The following is a 13,263-nucleotide window of genomic DNA, read 5'->3' as shown; positions in this document are numbered from 1 at the left end:
TTGTTCTAGGAGAAAGGTTGATTCTGGAGGGTTTGCATCCATTGGAATCCAGGAGATCTTACTGAAACATAGAAAAGTGGACTTGTCAGCAGGATGCTGAGGGGATCTATCTCCTTGTGGGAAAGATAAGGGGATGTAGTTTAAAAATAAAGAATCTTTCATTTCAGACAATGATATGGAGAAGGCATTTTATCTTTCGGGGATCATCGGTCTTTGGAACTGCTTTCCTGAGACAGTGGTGGTGGCCCTTTTACATTGAGAGAAGCACAAACAAGGAAGGCCAGTGGTGATGGAGTGGGAGTAGGTGGGGAAGTGGAAGCAAGGCCACAATCAGATATGCGCTGATCGAGTGGTTTAAGAGGCCACAAGGGGCTGAATGGCTGACTCCTGCTTCTGACTCATCTAGTCTTCAGTGTCATTCCTTTGGCTTCAGAAACACATTGGATCACCTTGCGCTGACCCCGTCTCTTGCTCTCTCTCTGCAGTATCGGTCACAACGAGGTTATCGGGATGTGTTGTGTAGGAAATGATGCTGATGGTGCGGGTCGGGAACACTGGACCGAGATGCTGGCCAACCCACGCAAGCCCATTGAACAATGGCAGCAGCTTATTGAGGTGAGCTTCAGCCTGGCCTGTGTGCTTTGTGATTCTTGGATGAATACTCAGAGAGTTGCCTTTGGCGAGAAAGGCAGATCCAAGATAAAGTCTTAGCGCTCAGGCTGTCTGTGACTTCTAAGTGCATTCTGATTTACTGCCCCTGTTGTTCTCCCATTTTCTTTCCAACTCAGGAAAAAGTCGTGAACAGTTACATGACAAAAAGTTATGCCGCTAGTACAGGTGCCACTAAACCAGTTAGCATCGTGGTGGAGAGTCCTCATTCTGACTGACAGTTTTACTATACATCACATAAGGTGAGTGCATTTTTCATTCCCAGGAACAGGTCAGAACACTCATGGGACGTGGCTGGCTGGGTCAACATTTATTGCCCATTCCTAGTCGCCCTCACGAAGGCAGTCTCACGAAGGCAGTGGTGGTGAGCCGCCTTCTGGAACTGCTGGAGATAGATGAGGTAGACACAGTGTCAGAGGGAGAAGGTTTTATTGAGTGCTACCTTTTCCTTTTGAGTCAGTTAGAATTTCTCTGAGAGAGAGTGAAGAGGTTGTGGTTATTTCTAATAATCCACCACAGTAGTCTTGAGTACAGGTTTTTGATCTCTTTTTTCAAAGCAGTGAGAGTATTCAAAGACTCACCCTGGGGAATGCAGGAAAAGGCAGTAGCTTTATACAATTTCTTTGCCACATGGACATCTCATTATCCAAACTCCAGTTTTGCTTCGTAAAAACAAAGGGAACAGATATCTATTCTAGGGCACGGGCTAATGTCATCAGTGTCTGCTCCTCCACCCAGTCAGGAGACAATTCATCTTATCCTAGATGTTGTTCCCTATCGATTTTGACACATCCTCCCTCTTGACATCTCTCCAAAGCCTGACTAGAATGTTTTGTTTGCACTAATTGCTGTTTATAGGCTACTGCTGACTCTATCCTCTAGGTTCATCCAGTACAAGGCTCATTAGTTGTAGTCTGCTCTTTACGTTTTTCCTGTTTAACCCTTACAGCCTAATTCACACTCACAGAGGGGTTGAGGTAATCAAAGGACTAACTGGGTAAAAGAGAGAACGTGCATTTGTTAGGGCAGCTAGAGGCTTACTAACAGCTCTGGAACTGGCGGTCTCGTGGCACAATGTGTTCTGTCCCTACTTCTGGGTTCCAGGAGTTCTGGGTTCAATTCCCAGGACTTGATAGCCATAGGTCATGTGTCATAACTTTCCCAAATAATTTATAACCAATCATCAGGCCTTTCTGATACACCTATGGTGGGAGCAGCAGTGTCTCTGTGTTGGTTGCTGTAACTCCATGTTAAGTGAATCCACACACAGGTTCTTCCTATGTCTCATTCTGTGCAACTAACTCACCCAGCCAGTTCCGGTCACTTCATTGCAAATAGGATGTGATTCCAGTCATGTGGGTACAGGAGAGCTTTGGTAGGATTGTGGAATTTTAACCGTGAGGACAGATTGGACACGCTGAGATTATTCTGTTTGCAAAAGAGGACCCCGAGGAGAGATTTGGTTATATGAAGTTCAGGCAGATCAGAAAAATTATTTTCCCGAATCAACAGGTCGGTAACCAATAGTTTTAAAGTAAATGGTGGAAACCTAGAGGTGATTTCTTTCCCGGGGAGTCTGGAACTCGTTGCCTGGAAGGGTGGTAGAAACAAAACCTCTCATCGTACTGGCTCTGCCATAACTTAGGGGACTATAGAACGTGGGGCCAGTTTGCCTGACTGCATCAGCCAACATGGGTACTCAAATGACCTTCTTTGATGCCAATGCAAAAGAGAGAGATAAACAGAGTGGAATGAAAGAGTGTTCATCTCAACAACTGACAGACTGAAGCAGGATAGCCCAGCTGCAAAGTAACAAAAAGGGTAAGATGAGAGAGAGTGAGACAAACTTGACAGCCAAAGCAAGAGGAAGTGACACATAGCAATAGCTGTGTCTTTGTGATCGAGGCAGACAGCAGCAACGTTCTGTGATAAATAGAGACAGCGCTAACCTACTTACCTTCAATTTCATCCCCTCTGTTTTTTTTCATCTTCTGCAGGGAACACAAGAAGCCAGCAGTGCATTTTTTTTTAACTTTTCTTCAGTTTATAAAATCCTTTCGGCATCGCAAATGAGAGAGAAAAAGAAAGGTGGAGGAATCAAACCCTACAACATCTGTGTCCTGGCCTGAGGACAGCGAGCAGAAGGAAATTGGGCAGTTAATGGGCAGACTCATCGATTGACCAATGGTTCATTTAATGACCGTATTTAGTTGCCACGTGTGTCTGTGTATTTGGGGTGATGGTGCCTGGGAGCCCAACGCAGAACCCACTCCGAAATCAAGGTGAACGCCCGAAAGCGATGCAACTGCAAAATTGAATTTTTGGAGCAAAAACAACTCTGTTTCGAATGCATGTTTCAACATGGATCCATGTGGCTTGGGTATGACATATGTGAGCAGGAAATCGCTGGCCCCCACTGTATCCATCCCCAACTCAAATCCTTCCACCAATCCCCACCCCAACTTCGGCCCATATCATCAAGTCAAAACATTATCCATTCTCAGTAAATTCCTGCCAATTGGCTGGACAAATGACTGTGCTGCTGGACATGTGATCTCGACCCACAAATTTCAGGAGAACTTGTTTTCTAGCCGGTAATGTGTTTTTGAAAGCACTTGGGGGCCAAGAGCTTGTAGGGAGCCCCCAATCCTTTGGTAGCAATGCAGCAGCTTAGTGAAGTGAGATCCCACCTAGAGTCAGATCTCAGGGAGGTGATGGGGGGCAGGGGTGGTGGTTTGTGACACTGGGGCTTGTTTATATTCGAACTTGTCCACCAGAAAGCTGAACTGATTGGCTAAGACGGTAACTTTGTATTCGTGACCAATTTCACTCTCCCGTTATTGGTGGAAAGTGACTTGGTGCACAGTCAACCTAACCCTTCCACTTGACACCTCAAGGCCAGTTAAGATTGTCGGCAAATCCTGAGGCAACAATCAGGGGATAGCCAACCTTTACCACATTTCCAACCCCTCCCCACCCGACCTTCATAACTCCCTCACAGTATCCTATATCTTTTCAATACGTGCTCTCTGTGAGTGTTGGCCTCTGGTCCTGTTATTCAAGCCCAGTTGACGCCCATCAGATCCAAAAAGCAGTTTAAATAAGAGTCTGAAAGATTTCATTGAGATTTTGAATGGACTTTCACCACCAGTGGAGCAAATATCAAGGCTCCATTCCACCCCTTCCCATTCTGCTCCACTTTAATTTCTTGCCAAAGGCCAACTTAATTCATTTAACTGCCAAAGGTCACCAAAGAACATCAGCTTAATGACAAAAACAAAGTTACTCGAAAAGCTCAGCAGGTCTGGCAGCATCTTTGGAGGAGAAAACAGAGTTTTTGGTTTCGGGTCCAGTGACCCTTTCTCAGAACAGATGGTGGCTAGGAAAAAGTCAGTTTGTATGCAGAAAATAGGGAGGTGGGTGGGGTAGGGAGTAAATGATAGGATAGAGCCCAAAGAGAGAGAAAGACAGTTGGACAGATAAAGGAGATAGCAAGGTGCAAAGCTGGATGAACACAGCAGGCCAAGAGCATCAGAGGAGCCGGAAGGCTGATGTTTCGGACCGAGATCCTTCTTCAGAAAACTGCCTATCCAGCTCTACACCTTGTTAGCTCAGAGTCTCCAGCATCTGCAGTTCCTACTATCTCTGGATAGACAAAGGAGTCACTAACGATCAGGCTGGGAGGGTGAGTAGTTGTTAATGGGGACTGTTGGTAACTAACAACAGGGAGGCTATGCGGTAACAAGGTCTGGTGTGTGAGGTGGGAGGCCTGGGACACGGGAGAGTTTAGGCCCTAAAATTGTTGAACTCAATACTGAGTCCAGAGGGCTGTAGGGCCTCCAAGCAGAAAATGAGGTGCTGTTCCTCCGGCTTGCGTTGGGCTTCACTGGAACACCGTAGTGAGACAGAGACACAGATGTTGGCCAGGGAGCAAGGTGGTGCATTGAAGTGGCAGGTAACATGTAGTTCAGGGTCTTTTTTGCGAGCAGAACGTTGATGTTCTGCAAGGCAGTCGCTAAGTCTACGCTTCGTTTCCCCAGTCTGGAGCTTAATGACACAAGTTTACACAAGGGGTTTGCATCCTCCTGGAGTTTGCTGCTTGCGTTCTCGGGCAGATCACTAACCCCCTACCCCACCACAAGCTCACCCGCCCTGCCATTGCAATCTATCTATTCATTAGAATGTATAGATATGGTTCTTGTGGAGGGTGACATGTCACCACCTCTGGGCCAGGGGACCCATGTTCAATCCCACCTGCTCCAGAGGTGTATAAAGTGTGTCAATGGGTTGATTAGAAAATAGGTGCTGGGGGAGACTACTCTCAATCCTGCTTGACATTCAATGATATTATGGCTGATCTTGAAATTGTATGTAATGGGGAAATGACATCCTCAAAAACATCTAACCTTAGGCTGGCAGGAACCAAAAATTTGAGACTTCAACTATGGGAATAGGAACAGAAGGGGGAGGTGATAGCCTGGTGTATTATCGCCAGGCGATTAACCCAGAGACCCAGGTAATGTTCTGGGGCCCCGTTTTCGAATCCACCAATGGCAGGTGGTGGAATTTGAATTCAATAGAGTACAATTCAAGAATTAAGAGTCTAACGGAGACCGTGAAACCATTGCCTATTGTGGAAAAGCCTATCTGGTTCACCTATGTCCTTTCAGGAAGCAAACTGCGATCCTTACCTAGTCTAGCCTTCACGTGACTCCGGACCCACAGTAATGTGGCTAGTAGGGACAGGTAATAAATACTGGCCCAGCTAGTAATGCCCACATCCTGTGAATGAACCAAAAAAATGATTAAAGTTGTCAGTTATATTGTTTAGGAGAATAGATGTAATTTCAGATTAGGTAGGACTTGCTGAACAATCCTTGCCAATAGCTACACTAACAACAAATTTAAGATAATCCGTTGAGTCCGTAATGTAGCTCATTTATGCTCACTAGAAGCAATATACAATGCACAGGGATCCATCTTCTGCAAACAAAAAGAATATGCTCAAGACTTACCCCGTTTTGAATTGGGAGTACTCAGTCCAACTAGCTCCCTATTGCTTTCTTCATGGCAATGCGTCAGCCGATCAGAGTTGCCTTGCCAACCAATCAGCACTCTTTTCTTATACAGTATAAATTGCTTCAGCAACGTGCCTCTCTTTTCTGCAAATTCTAAATTCAATAGTGGACACTTGCCTTTTAAGAATCTCCCAAAAAGAAGCAGAGATAAATTCTGCAGGATCCCTCCCAATCACACAAATATTGTACTGCAAAGTTGTCAGAACCCCACCCAGCATCCACCAAAGCCATGCATCAACTGTCTTTCAATGGCTCTCATGTCCACCTTTGTGTCAGAAGGTTGTGGGTTTGAGTCCCGCTTTAGATATTTAGGCTCCTATTCTAGGCTGATGCTCCCAGTGTTGGTGCTGAGAAAGGAGAAATTAAATTGGGGTTGAAGTGTCCTCTCTGTAAAATGTACAAAACAGCTACTGAACAAAAGTCAGAGGTCTCCCTGATGTGCCAAGCACTATTATCCATTATCTGCATCCAACTGAGCCACCCACTTAGTACCATTTTCCTTCCTGCTCCCCATAACCTAGCACATTTTTAATTTTCAGATGACAGTCCAACTCGAATGTTTCAATTGAACCTGCCTGCACTGCTTTCTAACAGTGTTTTCCAGACCTTAACCACTCAATGTATGAAAGCATTTTTCCTCAAGTCACTTTTGCTTACATTGAACCATGCTTTCTCATTCTTGATCATTTCATGAGTGGGAATAATTTCTCCCTATTAGCTCTGTCCAAGCTCCTCATGATTTTAAGAACCTGCAACAAAACTCTGCTCAATTTTGTCGTCTTCAAAGAAAACAGTCCTGACTTCTCCAATCGCTCTTCATCGCGAAAGTTCCCCATCCTTGAAAACATTCTCCACTTTGCTGGAAGACAGAGGAATGTACACGAAAGTTGAGATGACAGTTGGATTGGACTCTGTTGAAACCTTCCCCTCCCTTTTTTATTGTTACTCATTAATGGGATATGAATGTTGCTGGCTGCCCTCATCCCTGGTTGCTCCTGGAGAAGGTCTGAATCATCCAGCAACATGTTCTGGCCAAGGGTGACAATTTTAGGAGTAGTACCAGAGAGAGAGATGCATGATGGAACTTTATTTGAGCAGCATCAGGAGTGGAGGAACGAAAGGCTGAATGGAAGTGTTGCGAGATTAGAAATGGGAGACCCAGCAACCTGACTGTTTCAGCAATGGAAAGAACTGACACAAGTCTAGGGATCTGTTTCTTCAGAAAAGAGAGAGCTGAGGACTGACTTGATAGAGGCCTCCAAACTGATGACGGAGCTTGATCGGGTGAATGTGAAGGTGATCTTTCCATGGGTAGAGGAGAGTGAAATGAAGTGACCTTAAATATATGATAGTCACTAATCACCACATCGGTGAATTCAGGAGAAATTTCTTTGGTCAGTGAATGGTGAAAATGTTCTCTTTCCATGGTCATGGTCACTTACTAATCTCCTCATGCTCCTTGCTCTTCATGAAGGAACCAACCCAGTCGGATTTCCACTTTTCCAATGTATTCCTGAAGTAATACAACACCCCCTTCCCGTCCATGACCCTGTTTTAGACAGTGTCTTCAACTTTCACATATCTGTAAGAATTAAAAGTTGCAGCAGCCCTTATCCTGCTGAATTCTCTGCACCTCTAGATAGTTACACAGTGAGTGACCGTTACCCTGTGAATTCACATCACCTCCAGGCAGTTATACAGTGAGTGACCCTTGTCCTGCTGAATTCTACACATCTCAATTCAGTCACACGATGAGTGATATTTGCCCTGCTAAATTTGTAGTAACTCCGTACAGTTAAATATTGATTGATCCTTAGCCTGTTGAATGAATAGTGGCTCTGTACGATTGTGCAGTGAATAACCTTTATTCAGCTGAATTCTCACCATTTTTGTACAGTTGAACAATGAGTGAGCCTTACCCTGCTGAATTCTGTGCTCCTCAGTACAATGACACAGTCGGTGATCCTTACCCAGCGTTTAAACACAATGAGCCTGAAGTCCTTGGATCAGGAAGGATTCTGTAATAACAGAGGAGACAGCTTGGCAGAAGAGGCAACAGGCGGGCAGAATTTGGGCAGGATCCAATTCTGCAGTTGTCCCATTTTTAGAGCTTTGATAAGTTTCTTTATTAGAAGATGAGTAGAGCTTGTGGGAAGAAATCTCACCCCTAGCCCCTAGCTCCCTATAGCATCCCATGTAACTTACTGTATAATTGTAGCAAGTTACAACTGATTTAGTGGGCATTGGTTAACTCAGTTTGCCTGATGGTTGGTTTGCAGTGCAGAGTACCACCTATGGTTTAATTCCTGTATTAGTTGAGATTACCATGAAGGTCCTGCCTTCTCAATCTTACCTCTTGACTGAGGTGTGCTGATCTGCAGGATAAACTTGCCACTAGTTGTCTTTCTCTAATAGGAGAGTGAGACTGTGGCAACTTTGTCTTTTGCTGATTCGGCAGGGTAAAGATCACTCGCTGTGTAAATGTACAGAGTCAAGATTGATTCAAAAAGGTAAAAATTTCTGCAGGGAACCTCACAGCTAGGTCCTTTCCCATGAGAATGTATAACTTCAAGATTTTATGGGCAGAGAAATGATTCATAAGTAGGAAGGAAAGAGCAGGGGTTGTAGCTGTGGCTTCGAAATGGCAGCCTTTTTACTCGCAGAATGCTAGAATAATGCACTGGGACCTCAGCGTTTCGATTTAGTTTCAACCAACTTTGATAAAGGAAAAGAAAGCTGTATATCCAAATTTGCTGACTACAACCAGTGAGGTAGCAGAGCAAATGAAGTAAATGGGGAAGCAGAGCGCTGCAAAGGGACGTTGATTGATTAGGTGAGTAGTGGAAAAACCATGGCAAACTGATTTTAATGTGAGAAGAGGCAGGATCCTCCACTTCAGATAAATGAAAGAAAGATTCAGAGTATTTTAGAAGTAGTGAGTGTCCAGGAACTGTCTAGGACGGCACAACTGTAGGAGGTCCTTGTCAAGAAATCAAGAAAATCCGTGGACAGGTAGAAAAATTCTTAAAATGGCTAATAGAATGTTGGCCTTTATCTCAAGAGGACTGAAGAACAAAGAGGTCATGGGAATTACATTAGAGTTAACACTGCTGGGGCCTATTTGAATACAGTTCTAAGGACCTCATTGCAGCAAGGACCTATTAGTTGTAGAGGAGGCATATTGAAAGCCACCTAAATCACATTCAGATAAAGGAGAGTTCATGAGAACATGTGAGGCTGGATGAACACAGCAGGCCAAGCAGCATCTCAGGAGCTTTTGTGCTCCTGAGATGCTGTTTGGCCTGCTGTGTTCATCCAGCCTCACATTTTATTATCTTGGATTCTCCAACATCTGCAGTTCCCATTATCTCAGTTCATGAGAACAGTTGCCTGAATGGCTTGGTCCGTGATGCTAACAATGTGGGTTCAATTCCTACGCTGGCTGAGGTCACGAGTGAGATAACTTCACAGGGATCGGTATCCCATTACCAAGTCACCCTTTATTTACCAAGAGTCCTTGACACTGATCCAGCCCTTTCCAAGTGAACAGAACCTCTGAAACTCAAGTTTCTATCTGTCAGCCAGGGCCCCTTGATTGGACCAGATTAACAGCCCCAATCAGGGAACTCGTGTCCTGTGATGTCCACCCAGCTGACCTCATTACAATCACTGCATCCCTCTCCCTTTTAATCCGAGGACGTAAAGTTTTACAACATGGAAACAGACCCTTTGGTCGGCCGGGTCTGGTCTTTTTTTTTGTCACTCCTGCTGGGGTGTTTTAGCACTGGCTCAGGTTCTTCCAATTTTGCCTCTGATATGGGTGGCATGTAACATACAGTAGCTCATCTCTTGTGTCTCATGAGAAAGGCATCGAAACAGTGACATTGGCTGTGTCCATCTCAGATTCCAATGCATCTTCAATGCTTGATAGAGAGGTAGAACCCACAGGTTCTGGAACAGTTGGAAAGGCAGTGGAGGAGCTGGACACAATTTGATCCCACACCATTAATTACTCTTGTTCCCCATAATAACACGCCATCCTCTCCTGTGATCTGGTGAATCTGGGACCAAAAAGGTTTCAGGTCTGGTCGTGACGGCCCTTTGGTTTTTCCTGTCACCGCCAGCTGTTTCAGTTTTGCCAGATCCAGATCTTTCTGCGTCCAAAGTCTTACATTGTCAGCTGTTACTGGAAATGTGTCCAGAAAGTTTAAAACCATTGCGGACTCTTCCCATGGCAATGCCAGTGGTTGTGTATATGCCAACGGGAGGCGGCTCAATGTATCCACATTTGCTACTTGGCCTACCGGGTGGTCTTCCACCTTGTTATTATACACACTTAGTATTAGAGCCCACTGCTGAGTTTGGCCTGAAGCTACGAGGGGCACTACCTTGTCCTTTTTAAGGAGTTCTACTAGGGATCCATTATTATTACAGATTTATGTCTACACAGATATTGGTCGAATTTCCTGACTCCAAGTATGACCGCCAGCCTTGCTTCTCTACCTGGGCATCTTTGCGCTCTGAGTTAGCCAAAATCCTGAATGCGTACACAATTGGATGTTCCTCCCCAATGGCCCAGTTATGAGCTAATACTACCCTGATGCAGTGCAGGTAGAGATGGTATGTCAATACCAGATCTCGCTTGGGATCATAGTTTCCTAACACTTTAGAGGATAGTAGCTGTTTCTTCATTTGCCTGAACATTTCCAAGGCTGATCCTTTATTAAGAATAGATACAATGGTGCCAGGTTGGAGGCCAGCTTATGTATGAACTTCCCATAATAATTCACCAGCTCAAGGAAAGACCTAAGCTGTGGTACAAATGTGGGATCCGGGGCACCTTTGATCACTTTCACTTTGTCTTCCAACAGGTGTAACCCAGTCTATAGCCCACATCAGTCACTTGCGGTGCCTGGAGCACATATTTTTCCCTTTGAAGGCATATGCCCACTTGGAAGAAACATCTAAGAACTATGTCAAGTGCACCTTGTTGGTTTTCCTTGTTATTAGCACATCATAAAGATAAACGACAACCTGGGAACTCCTTGTAAAATGTTCTGTATTGTCCACTGAAAAATTGTACAGGCTGACGATGCTCCACATGGCAGTCTTGTACATTGGCACGAGCCCTTCTAGGCACAAATTGTTGCATACTTCTGGGAATCCTCATCTAACCACAATTGCAAGTACACATGGCTCATGTTCAGCTTTGTGAAGGATAGTCCTCCTGCCAGCTTTGCATAAAAATTCTTTATACAAGAGATTGGGTCTTTATCCAGTTGCAAAATGTGGTTTACCTTTTGTTTACAGAGGCGAACCAACCCATTAGCTTCACAATCAGTACAACCAGTGCTGCCCATTTCACAAACACAACTGGCTTGATGATTCCTTCGCTTTCCAGCCTCCTGATTGCTGCCCGTGAGGCAAATGGCACTGGGCAGGGCCTTGCAGAATCATGGGATTGCTTTCTGGTCAACATACAAAGTGGCCTTGGCTCCTTTGATAGTCCTTATAATTTCCCGAAAATCTTCCAGATATTTATGACTTCCCTCAAGCCATTTTCTAATTGAAAAATGTTGAGCCAATCTAGTTGAATCTTTCTCAACCAATTTCAACAGAAGTTGTACCCTTAATCTGTAAAGGTTCCCTGTATAGGTTCTCTGTCTAGCTGAAGTTTTGCAGAAACTTAAGGGTTGGAATCTAGAGCAAATTTTGTTAAAATCTGGTTCTGCGATCATTGAAATGGCCACGTCAGTATCAACCTCCATTAGAACTGGGCTACCATTTATCTAAACGTTTATTTTGATTGGTTCTGATTTGGATGTTGTTAAGCAGTTTAACTGTTCAAAACCAGACATTGGTGGGTTTTTCAGAGTGTAAACTGTCCTGAATACTGGACTATGAGTTCTCCCGCTCAATTTAGGCATAGGACTCCTTTGCTGCCTTGAGTTTGCGTACTGGTATCAACTCCAATGGCTTGGCTGCCCGGATCCTGAAGAAAATTATAACCATTTGGTCGAGGCTTGGCTTTGTTTTCTGGGTTTTGCTGTGGGCTGACCCAGAATCCTTCTGTTCAGTCTATGTCCTGAGTGAGGCTTGCCTTCACTCAAGTGGTGTTGCCTAAGCTAAGGGTGTCCACTTCCCATCCAAATACCCTGCTATTCAAATACTGCACTTGCCGCATTTTCCAATGATGAAGCCAGTTGTGATGCCTGTTTGAAGCCCAGTTTGGCTTCAGCTAGAATGCATTTTTGCATGGTTACATCATTAATTCCACTCTCGTCACCATTGAAGTAACTCCATAGAGACCAGTATGCTGTCATGGAGTCACCCTTTATTTACACATGGAGAGTCCTTGACACTGATCCCACTCCTTCAGAGCCCACTCTCAGAGTGAATAGAACCCCCTGGCACTCCTGCTTATATTTGTCAGCCAGGGCTGCCAGATTTGACCAGAGTAACAGTCCCATAGGGAACTCATATTCTGTGTGGCCCACCTAGCTGACCCTGTTACAATCAGTACAGCCATGAAGGTCCTTCTGTCTAGACGCCACCTCTGGTCTGAGGTGTGGTGTTCCTTGGATTAAACTCACTACCAGCCGCATTCCTGTCTCCCTGTAATGAGAGGGCGGCTGTCTGGGACTCTGGCTGCTGATGTTACCAGCATAAAGGAGTAGCGGCAAAGACAATAGTTCTTCATCTTGAAAGGGGAGTCAACTGAAAATCTCAAACTGAGCGCTTTGTTAGGCAGGGACGTTAAGGCTTATGGAGCCATAGTCAGAAACTAAAGTCGCTGTATGGCCAAGATGTGATCTAATGGAATGACATAACAGGCTTCAGGCTTCTTCTGTTTCTAAATGAATATGTTTAAAAACATTGTACTGGGAAGAACAGGTTTGCAATGATAGTGACTGCTCTTGGAAGAAAGTGTAATGGGGGTTCAGGCAGGAAGGTGCAATGGAGGCTTAATCAACTTGATCTTACTGAAAAGTCAAACAGCCAATTTCTGATCCTGATAATAGTAGTCATGGCCTTAGATTATTCTTGGTCTTGTGTTGCCAAAGAATATCTATAGTATTTGCTTAGGTAGAGTTAAAAACAAAAACTTTTATTTACAGACACAGCTAACAGTAGCAGTGTTTAAAAGGGACCAAGACAGGCCACAAAGCTGTATGAGAGCACAGTCATGATCATGTGACACCACAATACTACTTGTAATGACGGATCCTGGATTTTATTTGCATATCACACCGCAATCCTCTCTACTCCGCTTCCCTCCAAGTTTCTGGCTCTATCCATTATATTCCATATATATTATTCTGCTTCTATTTCTTAAGTTTGTAATTTCCCCAGGAACCTAGTGAGGTCCCCCAGACAAGATGGTCTGATTCAAAATAATAATCTTGCTGCAATAACAATCTTCTGGTACTGGATGTCTACAGCATTGTTTTTAATTATAAAACCAAAGGATATCACTAAGTTGGAAGGAGTACATAAGGTACATTGGCAAGGTTGT

General features: G+C 44.4%; 1 protein-coding gene across 5 annotated transcripts in view; it reads left to right on the top strand.

The window, feature by feature from the left end:
• syt3 (synaptotagmin III) overlaps window positions 1-9,015 on the top strand; it is a 120,208-nt gene extending 111,193 nt beyond the window's left edge. For all 5 annotated transcript variants that reach the window (XM_059640454.1, XM_048520991.2, XM_048520989.2 and 2 more), the window contains exons 7-9: window positions 486-615; window positions 789-911; window positions 2,667-9,015. In XM_059640454.1, coding sequence (XP_059496437.1) covers window positions 486-615; window positions 789-887 — 229 coding nt within the window. In that variant the 3' untranslated portion in view covers window positions 888-911; window positions 2,667-9,015. The remainder of the gene's footprint in view (window positions 1-485; window positions 616-788; window positions 912-2,666) is intronic.
• Window positions 9,016-13,263: the final 4,248 nt, after the last annotated feature.

The sequence above is a fragment of the Stegostoma tigrinum genome, chromosome 38 (genome assembly GCF_030684315.1).
Source record: "Stegostoma tigrinum isolate sSteTig4 chromosome 38, sSteTig4.hap1, whole genome shotgun sequence".
Lineage (NCBI taxonomy): Eukaryota > Metazoa > Chordata > Chondrichthyes > Orectolobiformes > Stegostomatidae > Stegostoma > Stegostoma tigrinum.
Note: the sequence above shows the minus strand (reverse complement) of the source record. Positions and strands in the feature narration are given on the sequence as shown.